The 24969-nt window shown below is 45.1% G+C and overlaps 2 protein-coding genes across 13 annotated transcripts in view; one reads left to right on the top strand and one right to left on the bottom strand.

The window, feature by feature from the left end:
• The window catches only part of CACNA1C (calcium voltage-gated channel subunit alpha1 C), a 2299705-nt gene that overhangs the window by 1660375 nt on the left and 614361 nt on the right, over positions 1 to 24969 (top strand). For all 6 annotated transcript variants that reach the window (XM_078673661.1, XM_078673663.1, XM_078673662.1 and 3 more), the window contains exons 10-11: positions 8510 to 8600; positions 24274 to 24300. In XM_078673661.1, coding sequence (XP_078529787.1) covers positions 8510 to 8600; positions 24274 to 24300 — 118 coding nt within the window. The remainder of the gene's footprint in view (positions 1 to 8509; positions 8601 to 24273; positions 24301 to 24969) is intronic.
• Positions 1 to 24969, bottom strand: part of LOC144808862 (uncharacterized) — a 433476-nt gene that overhangs the window by 138623 nt on the left and 269884 nt on the right. Inside the window, exon 3 of one of the 7 annotated variants that reach the window (XM_078673668.1) lies at positions 14854 to 14993. The exons of 5 other annotated variants lie outside the window; for them this stretch is intronic. In XM_078673668.1, coding sequence (XP_078529794.1) covers positions 14854 to 14902 — 49 coding nt within the window. In that variant the 5' untranslated portion in view covers positions 14903 to 14993. The remainder of the gene's footprint in view (positions 1 to 14853; positions 14994 to 24969) is intronic. One more of the 7 variants, XM_078673667.1, reaches the window with a different exon arrangement.

The following is a 24969-nucleotide window of genomic DNA, read 5'->3' as shown; positions in this document are numbered from 1 at the left end:
ACTCCTACCCAGTCAACAGATCAGGGCTTGATCCATCACCGTTTTTTAGCTCACTGCACCATCCCAGTTCAGAACCTGGCTATATGCAAATTAGTCTGTCCCTGGCCCAGTGCATCATGGGAACAGGGCAGACCAAACTACCAAGCCAATTCTTTACTGGAAAGGAAACAAGCTTCCGGGGACCGGTTTCTGGCATTACAGCCGTCTTCGGCCCGGCTTGCTTGAATCCTGATGGTGCAGTGAGCAAGGGACTCACATCTGAGCATACCCTTCCACGCTTGAGGTGGCCAAAACGATACAAAAAGGGGGTGGTGATGGACAGAGTATCTGAGTTAATCAGAACACTCCTACCCAGTCAACAGATCAGGGCTTGATCCATCACCGTTTTTTAGCTCACTGCACCATCCCAGTTCAGAACCTGGCTATATGCAAATTAGTCTGTCCCTGGCCCAGTGCATCATGGGAACAGGGCAGACCAAACTACCAAGCCAATTCTTTACTGGAAAGGAAACAAGCTTCCGGGGACCGGTTTCTGGCATTACAGCCGTCTTCGGCCCGGCTTGCTTGAATCCTGATGGTGCAGTGAGCAAGGGACTCACATCTGAGCATACCCTTCCACGCTTGTGGTGGCCAAAACGATACAAAAAGGGGGTGGTGATGGACAGAGTATCTGAGTTAATCAGAACACTCCTACCCAGTCAACAGATCAGGGCTTGATCCATCACCGTTTTTTAGCTCACTGCACCATCCCAGTTCAGAACCTGGCTATATGCAAATTAGTCTGTCCCTGGCCCAGTGCATCATGGGAACAGGGCAGACCAAACTACCAAGCCAATTCTTTACTGGAAAGGAAACAAGCTTCCGGGGACCGGTTTCTGGCATTACAGCCGTCTTCGGCCCGGCTTGCTTGAATCCTGATGGTGCAGTGAGCAAGGGACTCACATCTGAGCATACCCTTCCACGCTTGTGGTGGCCAAAACGATACAAAAAGGGGGTGGTGATGGACAGAGTATCTGAGTTAATCAGAACACTCCTACCCAGTCAACAGATCAGGGCTTGATCCATCACCGTTTTTTAGCTCACTGCACCATCCCAGTTCAGAACCTGGCTATATGCAAATTAGTCTGTCCCTGGCCCAGTGCATCATGGGAACAGGGCAGACCAAACTACCAAGCCAATTCTTTACTGGAAAGGAAACAAGCTTCCGGGGACCGGTTTCTGGCATTACAGCCGTCTTCGGCCCGGCTTGCTTGAATCCTGATGGTGCAGTGAGCAAGGGACTCACATCTGAGCATACCCTTCCACGCTTGTGGTGGCCAAAACGATACAAAAAGGGGGTGGTGATGGACAGAGTATCTGAGTTAATCAGAACACTCCTACCCAGTCAACAGATCAGGGCTTGATCCATCACCGTTTTTTAGCTCACTGCACCATCCCAGTTCAGAACCTGGCTATATGCAAATTAGTCTGTCCCTGGCCCAGTGCATCATGGGAACAGGGCAGACCAAACTACCAAGCCAATTCTTTACTGGAAAGGAAACAAGCTTCCGGGGACCGGTTTCTGGCATTACAGCCGTCTTCGGCCCGGCTTGCTTGAATCCTGATGGTGCAGTGAGCAAGGGACTCACATCTGAGCATACCCTTCCACGCTTGTGGTGGCCAAAACGATACAAAAAGGGGGTGGTGATGGACAGAGTATCTGAGTTAATCAGAACACTCCTACCCAGTCAACAGATCAGGGCTTGATCCATCACCGTTTTTTAGCTCACTGCACCATCCCAGTTCAGAACCTGGCTATATGCAAATTAGTCTGTCCCTGGCCCAGTGCATCATGGGAACAGGGCAGACCAAACTACCAAGCCAATTCTTTACTGGAAAGGAAACAAGCTTCCGGGGACCGGTTTCTGGCATTACAGCCGTCTTCGGCCCGGCTTGCTTGAATCCTGATGGTGCAGTGAGCAAGGGACTCACATCTGAGCATACCCTTCCACGCTTGTGGTGGCCAAAACGATACAAAAAGGGGGTGGTGATGGACAGAGTATCTGAGTTAATCAGAACACTCCTACCCAGTCAACAGATCAGGGCTTGATCCATCACCGTTTTTTAGCTCACTGCACCATCCCAGTTCAGAACCTGGCTATATGCAAATTAGTCTGTCCCTGGCCCAGTGCATCATGGGAACAGGGCAGACCAAACTACCAAGCCAATTCTTTACTGGAAAGGAAACAAGCTTCCGGGGACCGGTTTCTGGCATTACAGCCGTCTTCGGCCCGGCTTGCTTGAATCCTGATGGTGCAGTGAGCAAGGGACTCACATCTGAGCATACCCTTCCACGCTTGTGGTGGCCAAAACGATACAAAAAGGGGGTGGTGATGGACAGAGTATCTGAGTTAATCAGAACACTCCTACCCAGTCAACAGATCAGGGCTTGATCCATCACCGTTTTTTAGCTCACTGCACCATCCCAGTTCAGAACCTGGCTATATGCAAATTAGTCTGTCCCTGGCCCAGTGCATCATGGGAACAGGGCAGACCAAACTACCAAGCCAATTCTTTACTGGAAAGGAAACAAGCTTCCGGGGACCGGTTTCTGGCATTACAGCCGTCTTCGGCCCGGCTTGCTTGAATCCTGATGGTGCAGTGAGCAAGGGACTCACATCTGAGCATACCCTTCCACGCTTGTGGTGGCCAAAACGATACAAAAAGGGGGTGGTGATGGACAGAGTATCTGAGTTAATCAGAACACTCCTACCCAGTCAACAGATCAGGGCTTGATCCATCACCGTTTTTTAGCTCACTGCACCATCCCAGTTCAGAACCTGGCTATATGCAAATTAGTCTGTCCCTGGCCCAGTGCATCATGGGAACAGGGCAGACCAAACTACCAAGCCAATTCTTTACTGGAAAGGAAACAAGCTTCCGGGGACCGGTTTCTGGCATTACAGCCGTCTTCGGCCCGGCTTGCTTGAATCCTGATGGTGCAGTGAGCAAGGGACTCACATCTGAGCATACCCTTCCACGCTTGTGGTGGCCAAAACGATACAAAAAGGGGGTGGTGATGGACAGAGTATCTGAGTTAATCAGAACACTCCTACCCAGTCAACAGATCAGGGCTTGATCCATCACCGTTTTTTAGCTCACTGCACCATCCCAGTTCAGAACCTGGCTATATGCAAATTAGTCTGTCCCTGGCCCAGTGCATCATGGGAACAGGGCAGACCAAACTACCAAGCCAATTCTTTACTGGAAAGGAAACAAGCTTCCGGGGACCGGTTTCTGGCATTACAGCCGTCTTCGGCCCGGCTTGCTTGAATCCTGATGGTGCAGTGAGCAAGGGACTCACATCTGAGCATACCCTTCCACGCTTGTGGTGGCCAAAACGATACAAAAAGGGGGTGGTGATGGACAGAGTATCTGAGTTAATCAGAACACTCCTACCCAGTCAACAGATCAGGGCTTGATCCATCACCGTTTTTTAGCTCACTGCACCATCCCAGTTCAGAACCTGGCTATATGCAAATTAGTCTGTCCCTGGCCCAGTGCATCATGGGAAAAGGGCAGACCAAACTACCAAGCCAATTCTTTACTGGAAAGGAAACAAGCTTCCGGGGACCGGTTTCTGGCATTACAGCCGTCTTCGGCCCGGCTTGCTTGAATCCTGATGGTGCAGTGAGCAAGGGACTCACATCTGAGCATACCCTTCCACGCTTGTGGTGGCCAAAACGATACAAAAAGGGGGTGGTGATGGACAGAGTATCTGAGTTAATCAGAACACTCCTACCCAGTCAACAGATCAGGGCTTGATCCATCACCGTTTTTTAGCTCACTGCACCATCCCAGTTCAGAACCTGGCTATATGCAAATTAGTCTGTCCCTGGCCCAGTGCATCATGGGAACAGGGCAGACCAAACTACCAAGCCATGAGTCCCTTTCTCACTGCTCCATCAGGATTCAAGCAAGCCGGGCCGAAGAGGCTGAAATGCCAGAAACCGGTCCCCGGTAGCTTGTCTCCTTTCTGGTGAAGAATTGGCTTGGTAGTTTGGTCTGCCCTGTTCCCATGATGCACTGGGCCAGGGACAGACTAATTTGCATATAGCCAGGTTCTGAGCTGGGATGGGGCAGTGAGATAAATAACGGTGATGGATCAAGCCCTGATCTTTGGACTGGGTAAGAGTGGTCTGCTTAATTCAGACACTCTGTTCATCACCACCCCCTTTTCTGTATCGTTTTTGGCCACTATAGGTGTGGCAGGGTATACTCAGACATGAGTCCCTTTCTCACTGCTCCATCAGGATTCAAGCAAGCCGGGCCGAAGAGGCTGAAATGCCAGAAACCGGTCCCCGGTAGCTTGTCTCCTTTCTGGTGAAGAATTGGCTTGGTAGTTTGGTCTGCCCTGTTCCCATGATGCACTGGGCCAGGGACAGACTAATTTGCATATAGCCAGGTTCTGAGCTGGGATGGGGCAGTGAGATAAATAACGGTGATGGATCAAGCCCTGATCTTTGGACTGGGTAAGAGTGGTCTGCTTAATTCAGACACTCTGTTCATCACCACCCCCTTTTCTGTATCGTTTTTGGCCACTATAGGTGTGGCAGGGTATACTCAGACATGAGTCCCTTTCTCACTGCTCCATCAGGATTCAAGCAAGCCGGGCCGAAGAGGCTGAAATGCCAGAAACCGGTCCCCGGTAGCTTGTCTCCTTTCTGGTGAAGAATTGGCTTGGTAGTTTGGTCTGCCCTGTTCCCATGATGCACTGGGCCAGGGACAGACTAATTTGCATATAGCCAGGTTCTGAGCTGGGATGGGGCAGTGAGATAAATAACGGTGATGGATCAAGCCCTGATCTTTGGACTGGGTAAGAGTGGTCTGCTTAATTCAGACACTCTGTTCATCACCACCCCCTTTTCTGTATCGTTTTTGGCCACTATAGGTGTGGCAGGGTATACTCAGACATGAGTCCCTTTCTCACTGCTCCATCAGGATTCAAGCAAGCCGGGCCGAAGAGGCTGAAATGCCAGAAACCGGTCCCCGGTAGCTTGTCTCCTTTCTGGTGAAGAATTGGCTTGGTAGTTTGGTCTGCCCTGTTCCCATGATGCACTGGGCCAGGGACAGACTAATTTGCATATAGCCAGGTTCTGAGCTGGGATGGGGCAGTGAGATAAATAACGGTGATGGATCAAGCCCTGATCTTTGGACTGGGTAAGAGTGGTCTGCTTAATTCAGACACTCTGTTCATCACCACCCCCTTTTCTGTATCGTTTTTGGCCACTATAGGTGTGGCAGGGTATACTCAGACATGAGTCCCTTTCTCACTGCTCCATCAGGATTCAAGCAAGCCGGGCCGAAGAGGCTGAAATGCCAGAAACCGGTCCCCGGTAGCTTGTCTCCTTTCTGGTGAAGAATTGGCTTGGTAGTTTGGTCTGCCCTGTTCCCATGATGCACTGGGCCAGGGACAGACTAATTTGCATATAGCCAGGTTCTGAGCTGGGATGGGGCAGTGAGATAAATAACGGTGATGGATCAAGCCCTGATCTTTGGACTGGGTAAGAGTGGTCTGCTTAATTCAGACACTCTGTTCATCACCACCCCCTTTTCTGTATCGTTTTTGGCCACTATAGGTGTGGCAGGGTATACTCAGACATGAGTCCCTTTCTCACTGCTCCATCAGGATTCAAGCAAGCCGGGCCGAAGAGGCTGAAATGCCAGAAACCGGTCCCCGGTAGCTTGTCTCCTTTCTGGTGAAGAATTGGCTTGGTAGTTTGGTCTGCCCTGTTCCCATGATGCACTGGGCCAGGGACAGACTAATTTGCATATAGCCAGGTTCTGAGCTGGGATGGGGCAGTGAGATAAATAACGGTGATGGATCAAGCCCTGATCTTTGGACTGGGTAAGAGTGGTCTGCTTAATTCAGACACTCTGTTCATCACCACCCCCTTTTCTGTATCGTTTTTGGCCACTATAGGTGTGGCAGGGTATACTCAGACATGAGTCCCTTTCTCACTGCTCCATCAGGATTCAAGCAAGCCGGGCCGAAGAGGCTGAAATGCCAGAAACCGGTCCCCGGTAGCTTGTCTCCTTTCTGGTGAAGAATTGGCTTGGTAGTTTGGTCTGCCCTGTTCCCATGATGCACTGGGCCAGGGACAGACTAATTTGCATATAGCCAGGTTCTGAGCTGGGATGGGGCAGTGAGATAAATAACGGTGATGGATCAAGCCCTGATCTTTGGACTGGGTAAGAGTGGTCTGCTTAATTCAGACACTCTGTTCATCACCACCCCCTTTTCTGTATCGTTTTTGGCCACTATAGGTGTGGCAGGGTATACTCAGACATGAGTCCCTTTCTCACTGCTCCATCAGGATTCAAGCAAGCCGGGCCGAAGAGGCTGAAATGCCAGAAACCGGTCCCCGGTAGCTTGTCTCCTTTCTGGTGAAGAATTGGCTTGGTAGTTTGGTCTGCCCTGTTCCCATGATGCACTGGGCCAGGGACAGACTAATTTGCATATAGCCAGGTTCTGAGCTGGGATGGGGCAGTGAGATAAATAACGGTGATGGATCAAGCCCTGATCTTTGGACTGGGTAAGAGTGGTCTGCTTAATTCAGACACTCTGTTCATCACCACCCCCTTTTCTGTATCGTTTTTGGCCACTATAGGTGTGGCAGGGTATACTCAGACATGAGTCCCTTTCTCACTGCTCCATCAGGATTCAAGCAAGCCGGGCCGAAGAGGCTGAAATGCCAGAAACCGGTCCCCGGTAGCTTGTCTCCTTTCTGGTGAAGAATTGGCTTGGTAGTTTGGTCTGCCCTGTTCCCATGATGCACTGGGCCAGGGACAGACTAATTTGCATATAGCCAGGTTCTGAGCTGGGATGGGGCAGTGAGATAAATAACGGTGATGGATCAAGCCCTGATCTTTGGACTGGGTAAGAGTGGTCTGCTTAATTCAGACACTCTGTTCATCACCACCCCCTTTTCTGTATCGTTTTTGGCCACTATAGGTGTGGCAGGGTATACTCAGACATGAGTCCCTTTCTCACTGCTCCATCAGGATTCAAGCAAGCCGGGCCGAAGAGGCTGAAATGCCAGAAACCGGTCCCCGGTAGCTTGTCTCCTTTCTGGTGAAGAATTGGCTTGGTAGTTTGGTCTGCCCTGTTCCCATGATGCACTGGGCCAGGGACAGACTAATTTGCATATAGCCAGGTTCTGAGCTGGGATGGGGCAGTGAGATAAATAACGGTGATGGATCAAGCCCTGATCTTTGGACTGGGTAAGAGTGGTCTGCTTAATTCAGACACTCTGTTCATCACCACCCCCTTTTCTGTATCGTTTTTGGCCACTATAGGTGTGGCAGGGTATACTCAGACATGAGTCCCTTTCTCACTGCTCCATCAGGATTCAAGCAAGCCGGGCCGAAGAGGCTGAAATGCCAGAAACCGGTCCCCGGTAGCTTGTCTCCTTTCTGGTGAAGAATTGGCTTGGTAGTTTGGTCTGCCCTGTTCCCATGATGCACTGGGCCAGGGACAGACTAATTTGCATATAGCCAGGTTCTGAGCTGGGATGGGGCAGTGAGATAAATAACGGTGATGGATCAAGCCCTGATCTTTGGACTGGGTAAGAGTGGTCTGCTTAATTCAGACACTCTGTTCATCACCACCCCCTTTTCTGTATCGTTTTTGGCCACTATAGGTGTGGCAGGGTATACTCAGACATGAGTCCCTTTCTCACTGCTCCATCAGGATTCAAGCAAGCCGGGCCGAAGAGGCTGAAATGCCAGAAACCGGTCCCCGGTAGCTTGTCTCCTTTCTGGTGAAGAATTGGCTTGGTAGTTTGGTCTGCCCTGTTCCCATGATGCACTGGGCCAGGGACAGACTAATTTGCATATAGCCAGGTTCTGAGCTGGGATGGGGCAGTGAGATAAATAACGGTGATGGATCAAGCCCTGATCTTTGGACTGGGTAAGAGTGGTCTGCTTAATTCAGACACTCTGTTCATCACCACCCCCTTTTCTGTATCGACTATGACACAGTAGCAGGAAATCACCCTTCATCCCTGGTCATATCACATCATGCGACCCTCCTTAAAGATCTTTACTTCCACTGTACTGGCTAATTAGAAGATAGCCTTGAACACCAAGGCTCTCCTAGCCATCAAAATAACACACATTTCTGACGAAGAAGAAGGAATAAAACGTAAATAGCTTTAGCGGAGTAAACAATGCAACTTTTTTGCAGCAGGACTTTTTGTGTTGTAGTTAGACAGTTGACCGCTTGCTTTTTGGAGCATATCACAATTAGTTTGGGTGACTAATCTCTCGCAAAACAAATGATCTTGCACTGATGTCATTTCACGCAGACCAGGAGGTAGAATATTCCTGACTTGTATAGTGCCCATTGGTGAAGTGTATTCTTCGAACAGCAAAGGACCGTCTCTTCCCATAGAATTCATTGCTCTTGGACAAGTGCTGGCAGACATATGAGGGTCTAACTTGCTTCTTCCCGTTTCTATCCTTGTAGTGAGCATGCCAACCAGCGAGACGGAGTCTGTGAATACCGACAATGTGGGCGGCGGGGACCTTGAGGGGGAGAGCTGTGGAGCCAGACTGGCGTGAGTATGGCTTTTGTCACTGATTGTGGGACCATTAAGGGATGGTTAAGTGGGCTGCTAAACCTACTGCTGGTAGCGAAACTGGTTTCTAATGTGGCATCCAGGGGTCATGAGTTGGTTCCACCTTCAGACTTTGTTCACTGTGTCCAGCAATGTTGGTATCAAACTCAAACTCAAACTTGGAAATACTGTTTACTAGTCAGATTCAGGGGGTTCTGGTGGAGGTTTCATGCTTTACGTTGCTCTTTAAGACTGTGATATTGCAACTCTCAGGAAAGTATTTTCAGCACTATTGACTGAAATAGCAGCGCACAGAAACCACCCAGGAGCAGTAAGACAGGAAGTAAAGTAAGGAGGCTTAGGTGAATTGCCTGTGCATATTATGGTCTTAGCTGCTGGTTAACGACAATGAGAGGTGTGCAGAGTTAAAGTTCCACAAGCAAAGATGCAAGAAATTGACAACTATTACTCTTCCTCCTGGTGTAAAGTTTTCAGCATCAAACAACCTTGCCTATCGTCGACATTTCTAGCACAAATAAATAAGAAAATACTTTTGCTATTAGTAGGTTCTTGTAGGGAGGGAGGCAGTTCTACCCACAAAACGTACCTCAGTTCTTTTTTACCCATTTTTTAAGTTCACATAGTGTGTGAAGGTCGGAATATTTCCCTAATGTAAAATAAACTCTCAATCCTGCAGGAGTGAAGGTTGCTCACTCATCCTGACGACCTTCAATTGGTTCGTTCCGGAGCTCCGAGGGGCAGCCCCGGGTTTCTTTAGGGGTTCCAAGATAAAACCAAGGGATGGCTCTTCGTAAATGGAATCCTACAGGTAATGCTAGTGGGGCCCCGCAGCAGAAGAGTTAAGAACATCTCAAGACTTGAGCGTATTATGGGGTAGTATCCTGATAGCTGCGTTAATGTGGAAATGGTGGGATGTACTTATATTGTACACAGTGTTGTCAAAATGCGGGTGCAATAAACGCTGTGACTGAATAGCTGTAGAATTCTACCAAGTAACCTCTAGCTCTTTAGCAAACAGCATTACATTCTAGGACACGTGAGATAACGCATTTACATTGTAAATGTGCAGAAAATCCTCCGCGTGTGAAGTGGGTGTTTTACCTTGAAAGCCCTCCTGCAGATGCTGAAAGTGCTGTTAGCACCAGATGGCTGTAGTGTTTCATTTATAGAAAAAGCGGGAAAATTGCTCTCAATGTAACTGCCGAAAAAAAGAGCGGGAAAATTGCACTCAACGCAACTTCCAAAAAAATAGCGGGAAAATTGCAGTCAAAGCAACTACCGAAAAATATATTATGACTGCCTGATTTTCATAATATCCCGATGGCCGGGTGGACCCATGTAATGTGGGACTTCTTCAGCCAGTCGTCTCATTTTAGGTAAAAACACTTTGCTTTCCGGGATTTGTACTTTTATTGTAAATGATTAACGATTACAAATAAAAACTTTAGCATGCATATTGTTCTGTGGTAAATAGCCAGTCCTGGCTGAAGGTGTCTTGCATGCCCTAGATCCAATTAACAAGAGTAGATGACGTAACGTGCAAGCTTTGGTTCATGCAAAGTCATGCACTCACCACCTAGTATACCTTTTAGATGCATGGTGGACTCCATTGCTTTTCACAATTTCTCATCTCAATGATAGTACTCTTGCAATCTTATTTCATAAAGTGTATTCTACACACCTCTAAATGAGAGTACAGATGGGCTTTTGACTCTGTGCAATCATACAGATAAGTGAGAAAGAAAATCCTGAGGCTGGATTAGCAGTCATGGATGGATGAAGATGACACTGAGCTCTAATGTTTCCCCAGATCCTGTATGAATAGCTCATCCAGTCCTGATTAATACTTTTCATTTGGGTACTTGACCTGCATTTTTAATAATAAACAAATGAAATGTATTGAAACGCCATGTAAAGCCTAGGAGCAGAAAAGGCCCTCATGCATGTGTGAAACCTCGGGGTTGAACCAGAAATATGCCTAAGAATATGCCTAAGAGTACGGCTTGGGTGTGGATAGTACCGCCCAAACCAGAGATGCCGGCCTGACTCCGGACGTAAAGATACGACTCGTAAATGACCTCTGTGAATACCAAAAGTTGTAAAGTTAGACTTTTGTCTCAGATTGACTTTGTGAATCAGCCCCAGGGACTTTGAGCTTCCAAGTAAATGTGGGTAGCCATTCATTCCAGAGGCCAGCAGTAGCCCGTGCAGGTAAGAGCGTTGGGGCCGGGTGGGGAGTGATTTTGACAGATGACGAGGGAAAATGTAATTGTTTGTTTAATTATCCCTTGTGGCCGTCTGTCGAATCCCCCCAACCCGGCCCCACCACTCTTATCTGCATGGGTCGCTGCTGCCAGAGGCATGATGAGGATGTAACACTTGCCCTGCAGGAAGTCAGCTCTCAATAGGTGATATCTTCTGTTGAGCATACCTGTACAGCTAGGTTCAATAGACAAGACCATGACATGATTAACCCTTGACAGCGAAGGGATAATCATTTATTTAAACTGGCATTTGTCTCAATGTCTTATGCAACTCCTTCCGCCAGTTCTGTCTGTTTAACCAACTTCATTTTGATTTCTACAATTCAGTGCCTTTTCCAACTCTGTCTGTTTGGTTTACAAAATAGTGTCAAAGTGAACAGCGGTAGTTGTAATTGTATTTATAGAGTGTTTACTACCCATGACGAGGTGTTGAAGCACTTTTCCACCAATATCACGCTACTCTGGAATCCAAAGGATTATAGGTGAAATAGTATAGGAAAATATAAGTTGTTAATTTTAGCGGTGGACAAGTGAGTCTGTTAGTTTGATTGAATAGATAACGTAGGTATAGGGGAGGGAAGAGTCTAGATAGTGTTATTTGGAAGATCATATTAGTTAGATGAAATGCGGGATGAGTCCAGTGGTGGCTTGTAATTTTAAGACAGAGGGGTGGTGGACAGGACACACACTCGCACATACACCCTCATTCACACCCATGCAGTCACACATGTGCACACACATCTATTCACAACACTCATTACCAAATATTTAAACATACACGCATGCACAAAATATTAATTTAAACAGTAATCACACTTATCTGCAGCTCTGCCTCAGAGGTCCCTATAGGGCTGGTACTGCTGTCTTCCCTCATTGGTTGGCCTTAGATCAGCCACTGAGGGAAGGCAGCAGCCCCAACCTCGTCAAAGAGTAGAATGGGGTCAGTGAGACTTCTGATCCCACCTCACGCTGTGATGAAGTGTCACTGATTGACACTCAACCCTGGGTGCTTCAGAGCTTTAAACTGAAGCGCCCAGGTCTGAAGCGATGAGTGATGCTACCCCTCGTCACCGAGGGGGGGGCAGGCCTCAAGGACCTTTGCAGAGCTGAGGAGGTGACGCCCACAGTAGCTGTGATATCCTCAGCCCAGCAAAGTTCAGCTCAGGCAGTCAAGAGCATGCACATTTAGTGCTTATCTAGCTCCTAGCTGCCTGACCTGAAAATGAAGTGTGTCTGTCAGGCCGACCTTTGCTCAGCCTGACAAACACTGTTCTTAAGGGGGAAAAGGTTAAGGGGTGTGGCCCTCAGCCCCAATGGACCATGAGTGAAAGGATGGATAGAGGAGGAGGAAGTCAAGAAAGGGCTATTTGGAGGATCATAGTAATTGGCCCGTATCATGTTTGTTTTGTTTTAGGCCTGCGTGGAACTTGCAGAGTTTCACTCCGCGGAATACCCTGAAGTTATAAAAAAAACTCTGCAAGATTCTGCAGAATTCTGAGAATGGCCAAAAATAGGTATATTGCACTGCTTGCGCTGTGATTTAGCACTGGGAGCTCCTTCCACGCTGAAAAATCAGCATGAATGGCAGCATGCTGCATGCCAGAGGGCACGGCTTCTCGAGTTGATTTTGCTACTGCTCGAGTATATCTTCTACTCGAGCAACAGCTTTCTGACTGTGAACAGTCGCGACCACCCACGTTGGAGAACTGTCCTAGTGACCAACAATTGCGCAAGGGGATGCCAAATCTCACTTGCGCTCAGCAACTTATCATTTGAGCCGCACGCTAGAAAAAATGCTGTCATGTGGCAGTTGGTAAACTTGCCCAGAACTCCTTGTTACAAGCATAATGCGGGGTGACCAAAATATCGCCAATTCATTTTTTTTTTTCATTTTCATTTTCAAGAGTTTTATATAGCGCTGGCAATGACCCAGAGGTATCAGAGTGCTTTACATGTGCATCAGATCATAGTTACAGGTTACATCATTACAAAGGTTACATAGTTCTTGAAGCATGGCCACATAGTAACTGGTAAGGTCGAGATAAACAATAAGCACAAATAAGTAAGGGGAAAAGCAGGCAAGGTGAGAGATTCAGGGGAGGGGGGTTGGAGCAGGGGAAGTAGACAGATAATTAAGGCGGGAAAGAGGAGGGTAGGGTGAGAGACACAGCATGGGAAGAGGAGGGGAAGGGTGACGGGTACACAAACCGGTAGACGAGTCAAGGCAAACGTCCAAAGTCCAGTAAGCTGTGATCCCAGGGGAAGTGGTATCACTACCCTATCTCTGTTGCGAGAGGCTCCCTTTGCACAGTGGACTCTCTCAGAGGTCTCTGAGACTCCAAGGCCTACATACTGGATTCTTCCCCAGAAAGGGGAGAGGGAGTGCTTCGGCAAGGGGTGCCATACCATACCTCAAGTGTGAGTGGCTCCCTTGGCGCAGTGGACTCACTCAGCGGGTTCGCTGAGACTACAGAGTATAAATAATAGATCTTTCCCCAACAAGGGGAGAAGGAGTGCTTAGTCAAAGGGCACAAAGGACTGGGGGTAGGCAGAGTAGCGGGCAAGGGGAGAGAATTAGGGGGAGAGGGGCAAGGGGAGAGAATTAGGGGGAGAGGGGATAGGAGCTAGGGATGAGACAATGAGAGACGAAAAAAATTCAGCTATCAGAGTGGAGTATATCACCCACCCTTAATTTCTTTTTTCAGAAACCCTCTGGTTTTACCCAACACCAATTTACATATTGAGATATTTAACCCAATGGATTAAAAATAACTACTAGTTTCAGAATGCCAACTGCAGTGAACCAAAATTGTGCAATTTATCAAACTGAGGGGGCACCATTAAAGTTGATGTTTCATCATCTTTCTGCTGAAACTGCCACAGACACTAAACACAATCTGTTATTATTAGTTTTAAAAAGCTTAAAAGCATTAGAAAAATATTAATTCGATCCAGTTGCAAACCTAGAATGTTTTTTGTCATACATTTGAACTAATCATAAGAAGTTGGTGCTTTCTCTCCGAGCCATCAAGAGCAGTCATTATTTAGATATCAGAATGCATGACAGTGACACAACAAGCATTGGCAGAACCATCCAATGGATCCTGTGGATTCAAGCTAGCCTAGCTCTGTCCATCATCTCCGTACATCATCTCCTTATGTTTGCTTTGTTTACCCTAAGTTGGCAGGGTATGCCCAGATATGAGTCCCTTGCTCACTTTGCCACTAGATTCAAACTAGCCTGGCTGATGTGAGGTGTTACCCCGAAATTGTTCCCAGTATGCTTATTTCTGGTCCAGGTAAGACATGGCTTGGCAGTTTGGGTTGCCATGTGGAACAGGGTCAAGACTGATTTGTATATGTCTGGGTCTGAACTGGGATGGCAAAGTGAGCTAAAGAATGATGATGGATTCAACCTAGGTCTAACAGTGACTGGGGGTGAGTGTCAGAAAAGTTTCAGCGCTCCGTCCACAATATCCTTGTGCTTGCAAAAACTTGATATTACCTATCCTGTAAGCCAAATCAACCCGAGCAGTAAATTGTGTGAAAAGTAGACATATAGTGAGAATTTTCCAACATAAACATTTTATAGAAGGGATAAAGTGTGCCTGGCTGTACAATGTAAGGATATTGAAAGTCACTGGAGTCAAGTGGAGGCTTGACGATTCAGTTACTACGAATTTATTGGTCTCGTAACTCCAAGGTGGCTTGCAATATCCTTAGTAATGTAAGAATAATATGTGGGCCTTGCCATACTGCCAAGTGCTCAGTGTCACAAGTGATACCTTTAGCCAGTACAGGCTTTTTAGCTAAGAGCACATTCCATGCTTACATTTTTGACATTATACTTTTAATATTGAAAGCAAAACGACATGTTCCCGGATCAAACATACTGTTGCAAAATCCTGCATGAAAACGCCATCCAGAACACTGGGCCATGGAGCGTTAAAAATTAGCTTTAGACTTACCAGCAGAGTTTAAGGCTTCACGTTTTTTCCTCCACTGACTCACACCCATGAAAAGCAATGATTGTTTCTGGGATAGCCAGCCCCGATTTGCTGATTCTGGGAGGCTGCCTGATACAAATGTCAAAAGAAAAACCCGCTGTCTGCAAGTGATATAAGAATACGCTATTCATCAAGGACACAAAACGAGGGTTGTACATATTCCCATCCCCAGGGGGCATAGAAACAGTATGCATAGGGGGAAGACAGTAGGACACTAAACAGCTAATGAAAATAAGACCATAATGATAGGGCATATATATTTCAAGTTTGTTTAACCCTTATTTTTCCTGTGTATCAAAATATCAACAATATATTTAAGAAACATTTAATAAATTGTACAATAAATACAGTGACAAATTCACAGATAATTATATATATATCGGTGGTGCAACAATCAAGCACTTATCCCACAACAGAATCATACTAACTCACTCACACAACACATTGCTCAATGGCAGTTCACTGCATCAGATACAGTGATCTCCTAGGACGATCGTAAAGGTATTTTACATAGATTAAACATAGATTGCGTTATGGTTATTTTTCCTACTTGGATATCCACATTTATAACATGTATGTCAGATGCCTCATTGTTACATATTCTTGTGAGTCTTCATTGGAGCCTCAGGGAGAATCGGCACAAATACATGGTAATATACACAAGAGATGTAGTGGTCAGTGGACACCGGCGCGTGTTTCGCTGAACGACCCAGGGGTAGGTCACACCTTCTTCGGGGCGCAAAACAGGGTCAACAGGAGGCTATGGGAATAAATGCCCACAGGGAATAGCACTCCTAACAACACATGCGTTTTCTACGCATGCCATTACAACGCAAGCCGTTACAACAAAGCGTTGTTACATCACATGTCATTACAATGCAAGTTGTTACAACGGCTTGCTGTAGGGGTTTGCTGCAGTTTGGAATAGTATAATTTACTATTCCAACTCCAGTGTGTTGAACAGTAGGGAAGGTGTTGGATTGAAAATCCAACAAATCCAACACTTTCTGCCCCCTACAGCAAGTCGTTGTAACAACTTGCATTGTAATGGCATGTGATGTAACAATGCGCTGTTGAAACGACTTGCGTTGTAATGGCATGCAATGTATCGCATGCGTTGTAAACTATGTTTCCCGTCTAGAGGGGGAGCACATACAATAGGAGTCAAGAGGGAAAAACAGAACTAGGGCGCCCTCCACTCAGTAAGTCAACAAAACAATTGACCTAGTTCTTTAGGCAATTTACATCCAGATCTGTGAACACATATGGATCGTCAAATAATCACTCCAACCACACCTCTAACTCTAGAGATTGTTACCGTGTCCCAATCTATTGCCATAATAAAAAGTAAAATAAACAACATTAAATTATTTCATACTAATATACATTCGAATTTGTATTCCACCACACTTTCTGTATGGCGCATTTGGAACAAAAAACCTGCCGATTTTCAAAAAACCTTATTCGATTTTGAATTTATTTCATACATAGGTGCAGTCATTTTAGTCATATCTGCATGCCATTTTTTCGAAATACCATTAAACACAATTTATACAAATATTTAAGCAAGTGGTGCTCTCAGTGAGGATGGAAGGGAGGGAGTGAAAGGTGTTTGGGACGTGGTAAAGGTGGTGTGACAGTGTTGCATCACATTCAAATAATAACGCCTTTACAAATATGTTATTTACAGTGTTCCCAAAGTTCATCACGCATAGGTAAACATTAATCATTAAATTATTCCTATGGTGTGTCGGGTTTTGGCGCGGTCTACGTTTCGACCCCCGGTTGGAAGGGTTATTCTTCCCTCATGTTGGGGTCTTCATCAGGACGAAATGGAGAGCATGTTGTCAAGCGTAGACCGAATCGTACGTCTCGTCTTGGGCTTGAGTGGGATCCAGATTGATTCAAAATTGTAGTTTGATACAGGTTACTTCATATGGTGAGCATCGTCGCAGCTGATCTTCATTCTTTTTATTCCTGTGTGTCTTGTTTGCACAGTAACCTTTTTGTTATATGTTGAATGTTGTTAGTCCTTGTCACATATAAGTTTGTGTACACTGCACCATTCACTGTCTTCTTTCCTTTGGGTTTCGGACACGTTTACGTTAAGCTAGGTGGCACCGATGATGAGAACAGGGCCATCCTGGTGAGTACCAACCAGGGGTCCCATTGGTGGTGCGCCCGTGAGGTGCCATCTAGCTATTCACACATTTTTATTGTTGTCCTTCTGGTGAATGTTAGTCCTGTGCTGTTTGTAATGTGTTGATCAGAGTATGGCTACTTTTTATTATGGCAATAGATTGGGACACGGTAACAATCTCTAGAGTTAGAGGTGTGGTTGGAGTGATTATTTGACGATCCATATGTGTTCACAGATCTGGATGTAAATTGCCTAAAGAACTTGGGTTCCCGTCTAGAGGGGGCGTTCTGAGTACCGGGAGAAGCTCTGAAATCTACCCAGTAGTTGGTTACCAACTGACGAACAGACCATCCAGGATCATTTATTTCTGCCATTAGGACCCTCTGTACCTCAGATTTGTGAATTACAGGGTGGTGTGCCCTGTACTCAGAAGGCGCCCTATGGACATTTAATCCCATAGCCTGCCACTACTATCCCATTTGGGACTGTCCCATGGTTGTGAGTCTTTTATTCAGTGCCTTTGGAACTGGCATCAGTTCAGGTTTCCCAGGCGCCTATAGCCTCCTGTTCACCCTGTTTTGCACCCTGAAGAAGGTGTGACCCACCCCTGGGTCGTTCACCGAAACATGCGTCGGAGTCCACTGACCACTACATCTCCTGTTGATATTGTGTGAGTGAGTTAGTATGATTCTGTTGTGAGTTATGTGTGGGGTAATTATTTGATTGTGGCGCCTGCGCACCATCGATATATATAAATATCTGTGAATATGGCACTGTATTTATTGTAGTATTTATTAAATGTTTCTCAAATATATTGTTGATATTTTGATACACAGGAAAAATAAGAGTTAAATGAACTTGAAATATATACCCTATCATTATGGTCTTATTTTCATTAGCTGTTTAGTGTTCTACTGTCTTCCTTCCCCCTATGCGCACTGTTTCTATGCCCCCTGGGGACAGGAATATGTAGTTTCCTCGTTTTGTGTCTTTGACGAATAGCGTATTCTTATATCACTTGGAGGCAGTGGGTTTTTCTTTTGACATTTGTAGTTTTGCCCTGTTCCCCTGCCTAAGTATCAGTTATGCGGCCTTCTTCTATGTGATTGTCCAGGCCGCCTGATACAGCCTGTATTTCGGAGGTAATGAGGATATCTGGGGTGTCGCTCTCCGATTGCTGTCTGTATGCAAAGTAAGAATTAGTGTTACAAACTACTATTAGTGCACAAGCAGCGTTTGGGATGCCACCAAACAGAATTAAAATATGTGTAGTGAAGGCTGTTGCCGTGCAATGACGTCATTCTTTGCCTCTAATAACTAATCTGGTATTTCTGCTCGTGGTCCAACAAAAACAAGCATAGAACGCAATACGAAGGCGTACGGTCACTTTACGCACCACTGAGTAACACTATAGTACTATTTTATGCCTGATTGACTGGATGAGTGTGTCGCTGCTCCCAGGTCACCTGTGATGGACAGACTTTGGTATTATGCATGAGGTTCACATTTTTCAACCAAGCCACACGTATTGAGAGCAGCCAAGTGTGCCGAAGCCTAAGGTAGCTACATTTAAGGCAGACACCACTGAACCCTGCTCTGCGTGACACAACCTAAGTATAGAGCACTGTGTCTTGCTTGCTGCAGAACGCCAACCGTGCCAGGTCTAGGGATGAGAAAGAGACTGCATTCCCCTGACAGGCTGCCGTTGTCAGCTCGAATGGATCTGTTCTAAAAGCTGGCGAGCGAAAAACCGCAGTGCCTTCTGTTGACATCGTCAGGCGACAAGGCAACAATGAAACCCATTCTTCCAGGAATGGGCATCTGAAAGAGGGAGCCGCCGCACTCTGGACAGCATTCAGCTGGCGACTGCAGAGCAGAGCATCTTCTCTTTGGAAATGCCTTTTTCTATGAACACTATGAACATGAACGCCTTAGCAATATGGGAAGCCCTGTGTTTAAGGGTTGCACCACCAGCTGATTTCTGAAGGGGGCTGTCACTGCAAATCGGGATGTAGAGCGGCAAGCTGAAAGACTAAGGGGGATGTTTGAGGGTGACCCTGCCCATGCTTCTGGCATGCTCTGGCCTTTTTAGGCCTTTGGAGCCCATCTCTTACTGCGTTCTGGAAGATGTTTACAGTGCACTAGATTATTTGCTGAATACATGTTCAGCTAGGGTAACCCATCATTAGACCAATGATATGGTCACTAGGGATGACTGCAGAGAATTCAGAAGCACGCCTCTTCCGAAGTCTCCCCATGAATAAAGTGGTTCAACCCAATGATCTGTATAGAGCCAGAAGCCAAGAAGCTCACCAACCATGGTCTGAAAAGGGTTTACAGAACTGCAGGAGAGCAGTGATGGAACTACTTCTGGAAATAGTGGTGTCCTGCAGTACGAGAGGTCAAGTAAGTGCTTGATATCTCAAAGATCAATAGGAGGAGTGTTTCACACACAGTAGCTTTACAAGAAAGAACCCCAAGGAAACAGTCTCAGTCTGGTCACAATTAAAGTCACATAGTTCGAAGAAAACAGTTCATGGTAGGTTGACTGGTACCTGTCAAATTGTTCAATTATTCTAATACAGGGCTATTGAGTCTTCTCTGTGAAGCATGAGGCAGCGTAAAAAAACCACAGTATAGTGGTGTGCAATCTCCAAAACTCAGCTTGCGAGCTCATCTACAACTCACACACAGAATAACAAATATATTCAAAACCATTGCAGTGTTTTTCAAACGAAGATTTGAGGCTTGGTCTCTCATCTGCACTTTTTGTCTCAAACTGATCAGGTTGTTACTATGAAATGTTGCACAGACAACCTCATGTCTTCATCTCACTTGCCAGGTTGCTTAAAATGTCTACGTTGTAGGTGAGGCAGTAGGCTTTGAAGGTGATGTCTCCTAAAAGGAGCAAATAGAGTTCTTTGAGGTTGGATTAGATTCTATCAAACTTCCTGGTACCCTTGCAATTTGGTGTAGGACACTGGTTAAGTAGGGTTAGATGTGATTATGGAACACTGGCGCATTGCCTCTGTCAAGGTGAGATAGAAACGGGGTAGTGACAACCACGGCTGGAGCTAAACATAGAGTAAATGCTGGATGGCAATGTTACTAATAATATATGAAGCTGAACCATGATGTTATTGAGCTTGTGAGTATCAACCGAAGGACAATGTTCATCATGGTATTAATATGATATTGCATGCGTATATATGGCTTATCAATGGCCAACAATCGGTAGTACTTTATTTTTCGCCATAACTCTGACCGGGGATGGTCTGTATCTCCTGAAAATATATTCTTGTTTCCTCAATATATGTATTCGGTTTTCCATTTTACAGAGTGAACCATACATATTAGAACACTTTGTAGATGTACAATTGAATTCAGTCTACATTGTACAGAAAACAGTTATAAAAGACCATACTTACAGAAGGAAATGAATTCATGATTCCTCTGCGGTATCATCTCCGAGACATTTTGTACACCTTTAAGCTGATTTTATAAAGCACTTAACGGAGCAGTATTCTAAAAAGCGGGTTTTTGCATTTTATCTCCGAAAAATCAATACACTGTCAGTGCCCTGAGGCATAGGCAATTTTATCATTTTTTGGCGGTTTTAAAAGTGTGAACTTAGGTCCCGTGGGATTTCTTAGAGTGGTTCTACTTTAAACCAACCACAGAATACAAAGTAAAGTACTTTCTTTTTTTTTGTTGTGAATTGATGAAAAGTTGAAAACTTTGCAAAAGAAATATATGCTCTTCTACAGGCTAGAAAAGATGGTAGTTCACCTGCTGATGCAAAACAGCTTTCAGCACTCCCTAAATGCACAGATCTAAGAGCAGCTGCTGAAACATCTTTCAACGCTCTCCTTATTAGGTAAAATAGACAAAAACTGTTGAAACAAAACAGCTTTCAGACATGCCCTAAACATTGGGGTAGATAGCTAACTTCGGAAACAAACCCACTTTCACAATCAACTAAAAGTTGGGGGAGATGGCGAACAGCTACTGAAACAAAACAGTTTTCAGCACTCCCTAATTGCTAGGGAAGATGGCGAACAGGTGCCTCACCCAAACATATTTAGCATTCCCTAAAAGTTAGTGAAGATATTGTACTGCTGCTAAAAGAAAGTTGCTTAGAAGGCTCCCCTTAAATTTAGAGAAAATGCCAGGCAGACTGCAAAAACAAACAGTTTTTAGCATTCCGTAAAATGGAAAGTGACGAACAGCTGGTGGAAAAATACACATGTAAGCGTTCCCCTAAATGCTAGATAAGATATCCAAGACCCAATCACAAAAATGATTGTTACGTTTTTTAGGATGTTATGTTATAGTGACTTTTAAAGTGCAAACAAATACCCGGAGGTGTCAAGGCTCTGGCTCTGAGTGAGTAAACATGGAAACATCCCTACCTGGGGAAAAAAACAAGTTTTTAATTCCTTCCTCAAGGCTTGCAAATTGGATTTAGTCCTGATGTGGAGAGGGAGTTGGTTCCATTCTTTTGTGGTTGAGATCACAAAACCTCTTCCTCCCCAATTGGTACGTTTGAACCTGTGAGCCATCAGTTTCATAGCACCCGTGGAGCGTAGATTTCTCCCTGGGCTTTACCATTTGAAAGATTGCTTCAAAAAGTCAGGGCCTACTCCATGAAGATCCTTGCAGGCAAGACAAAGTGCTTTGAATTTAATACGCTGCCTTACAGGAAGCCAGTGTAGCTTGTTGATGGCTTGTGAAAGGTTTATATTTGAGAATACCTGCCAGCATTCTAGCAGCCACATTCTGCAAGACCGGTAACCTGTTGACATGTTGGTGTTGCATGTTTAGGAACAGAGCGTTGCAGAGGTCTGTCTTAGATAGAACATGTGCAGTTACAACAGTTTTTTGAGCATTTAAGGGAATAAAATGGAAAATCTTTTTTAGCATCCTTAGGATGTAGAAAGCAGAGGACGTGACTGCATTGACCTACAGGTTTCCTGTCCATTACCACTCCTAAATTATTTACCTTACTCACTGGAAAAGGCAGGGTATCCAATTTCTCCAGCCACCAGGAAGGAGACCAAAGAGTGAGGTTGTTCGCAAACAGGATAACCTCTGTTTTATCAAAGTTCAGTTTCAAGCAGTTTAGGTTAAACCAATGTCCAATTGCTGTCATACAATCATGGATATTTGCGCCTGCACTATTATTGGGAGAGGTCATAGCTACCACGATTTGGGCATCATCAGCATATGACGTGAGATCCAAAACAAAAGATCTTATCAGAGCTGCCAGAGGTTTAACGTAGACATTAAACAAGGTGGGATTGAGCGAGGATCCCTGTGGAACCCCACAAGACAAAGAAGAAGGCTTGACCAGGAAAGGATCAAAGGGGCCACTTACTTTCTTTCAGATACAAACGGTTTTAGCAGTTCTAGAGCCAACCCCTCCACACCGAAAAAGTTCCTTTTACATTAGCCATTTTGTAATGACTGGTGGTAACTTGATGAGCAGTAAGCTAATTTAAAGCAGCACCCCCATTCAGTTCTTACTCTTTTAACAAAATGTGTCTCTCGATAAATAACGTTAAAAAATACTTGTTTTCGATGCAGTTTTGCTATCATAATGAAGCCCTTTTACCTTGTTTAGTTTCCAACCACAAAGTAGTGATAACATTTTTTGCCTCTATCCATGAAGACCACCGTTGATATAAGTCTCCTCCCTCCAGGAACATATGTCACTGACACTGAGACACTGTGTCCAGTTGAGAGAGGAGCAAAGGCGTGGGTGGATGGAGTTGAATGCACTTTTTAAACTTCTTAAATGTATTTTGTGATAGGGCAGCAGTCCTTTTTCTTTTCCTTTTCCTTTCATTCATATAGAGTGGGCTCTGTGTTAGCCTCATTCTGCTATTGGCTTAGTTGGATCAGCTTTTGAGCGTACAATTGTAAATCACACTTGAGAACACTGGAAAAGGTATTTATCTCTCATGTCATGCTATTGATTGCTTGGAGTATCATTCTGCTTCCTGTGAAGTGCTTGCAATACAATGCATGAGGGATTGTTTAAAATCTTAAAAAGTACTCCCTACCATGTCACGTACTCTCACATTCCTGATCTCATACATACATTGTACACAGAAAGCTATATTTTTCATACAGTAGCAATTGCAGCAATACTATCATCACCATACCAATGCCACCACCAATAACAGTCAATATTTCACACACCACCAGTACAGCCATGACTAATTCGACTAATACCACCAATTCGATCATGACCACTACAACTACCAGAAGTAATACTACTAATACCACTAATTCCATCACTATCAGGACAAGGCATTCCACCACCACAATACAACTACCAATTCCTCAAAACGACCAACAAAGGCACCACAATACCACCACCACCACCACCAATATCTCAACCACAACTATCAATACCACAATCACCACCAACACCAGACCACCACCTCTAATACTATCTCTGCTTTTGCCCCCAATGCCATCACAATACCAATTTCACCACCAGTTTCTCACCACCTTCAATACCACACTACCACCGACACTACCACAGCCAACAGGCATAGGCTCTGCCAATATGTCTGAATTTAATGTGGTATCGCCTGGAAACATAATTGTGCATGCCTGTGTTTTCATGCGCTTTCACATTAAACATAAACCCACTTTCCTAACACATGTAGACCTATCATTGTAATTGGCAGTCATCACTGCAGTCATTACATACAGTGTTGAGGACAAATATTTTAAATCCATCTTAACATTGTAAATGTAATTTCAGCCCCTCTCAATTATGGATTTTATGGTAGGTATTTAGGCATCTAGCCTTATGGTTGGAGTAGGCCCAATAGGTAGAGAACTATAGAGAAATTGAGAGCTGTTAGAACCAGTGGTGGCAAAGATGGCATTGCGTTCAGGTTAAGCTTGACTTGTGAGTGACTCGGTTGCAGCCTGATCGGCCATTTAGAGATAGCCACTTGTCAGGAATAGCTTCCTGCTTCCCAATAGATCAGAGTTGTCCTGACCCATACCATGTTTTCAAGATAACACTATTTAATTGATCTTCATTAGAATGACTGTACTAGATTTGTCATATGTTGCTCTTCTGAATATCTAACCATCTCTTGCCTTAGCCCATCTTTGTCATCCACCACATTCAGCAGACAAAGTCAAGTGGGGCATGATAAACAGAAGGGTTTATTGAAGTTTGCTTCATTTACTAATTTCTTCTTCTTCCTTTACAGGCATCGGATCTCCAAGTCCAAGTTTAGGTGAGCATGTGCCACCAAATATAATGTCAAGTGTTATTTTCATTCTTCTACTTCTGGGTACTTCATTGCCTTTTCCAGGGACTGAGTGTTCACAGCTTTCACATCACCCACATCAATTTGTAAACTTTTCATACGTCTTGATATTTTAACCAGCAGCCCTTTGTTTTCTGGGACGTGTAATTTTCCTCCTATGATAAACATAGGTCTAGAATGCCCATCATGGAAAGTACAGCTGACAAAGCCAAAAATTGTAGACACTATCTCACAGGACATGGAACCACTGAGCAAGTATTCATTACTCTCCGTGCCGCGGGTTTTACTTGGAAGGCATTGTAGACCGTAGCAGAGGGTTTTTCCTAACAAAAAGGGTGGTGCCCACCTGTGACAAGGCAAGCTGCTGCATGCTGCGACAGACACATCATTTTTTTTTGTTTGAATATCTTTTATTGATTTTTAGTTATTCACTCACAGTATTCAACGTCAAATGAAGCGAGGTAATACAATATGACATCTTACAATCGTTCAAAGTGATGCAGTAAAAAGAAAGGAATCCATGAATTGCTACAAAGCATCTCATTTGTGTCACATCACATAAAGCAATAAAAAGAAACTAAAGAATAAAAAAAAAAGGAAAAGCATAATTTGCGCTCACAAGGACCCTATCATGGT

Source organism: Lissotriton helveticus, chromosome 1_1 (assembly GCF_964261635.1).
Source record: "Lissotriton helveticus chromosome 1_1, aLisHel1.1, whole genome shotgun sequence".
Lineage (NCBI taxonomy): Eukaryota > Metazoa > Chordata > Amphibia > Caudata > Salamandridae > Lissotriton > Lissotriton helveticus.
This window is presented reverse-complemented; position numbering and strand designations above follow the sequence as displayed.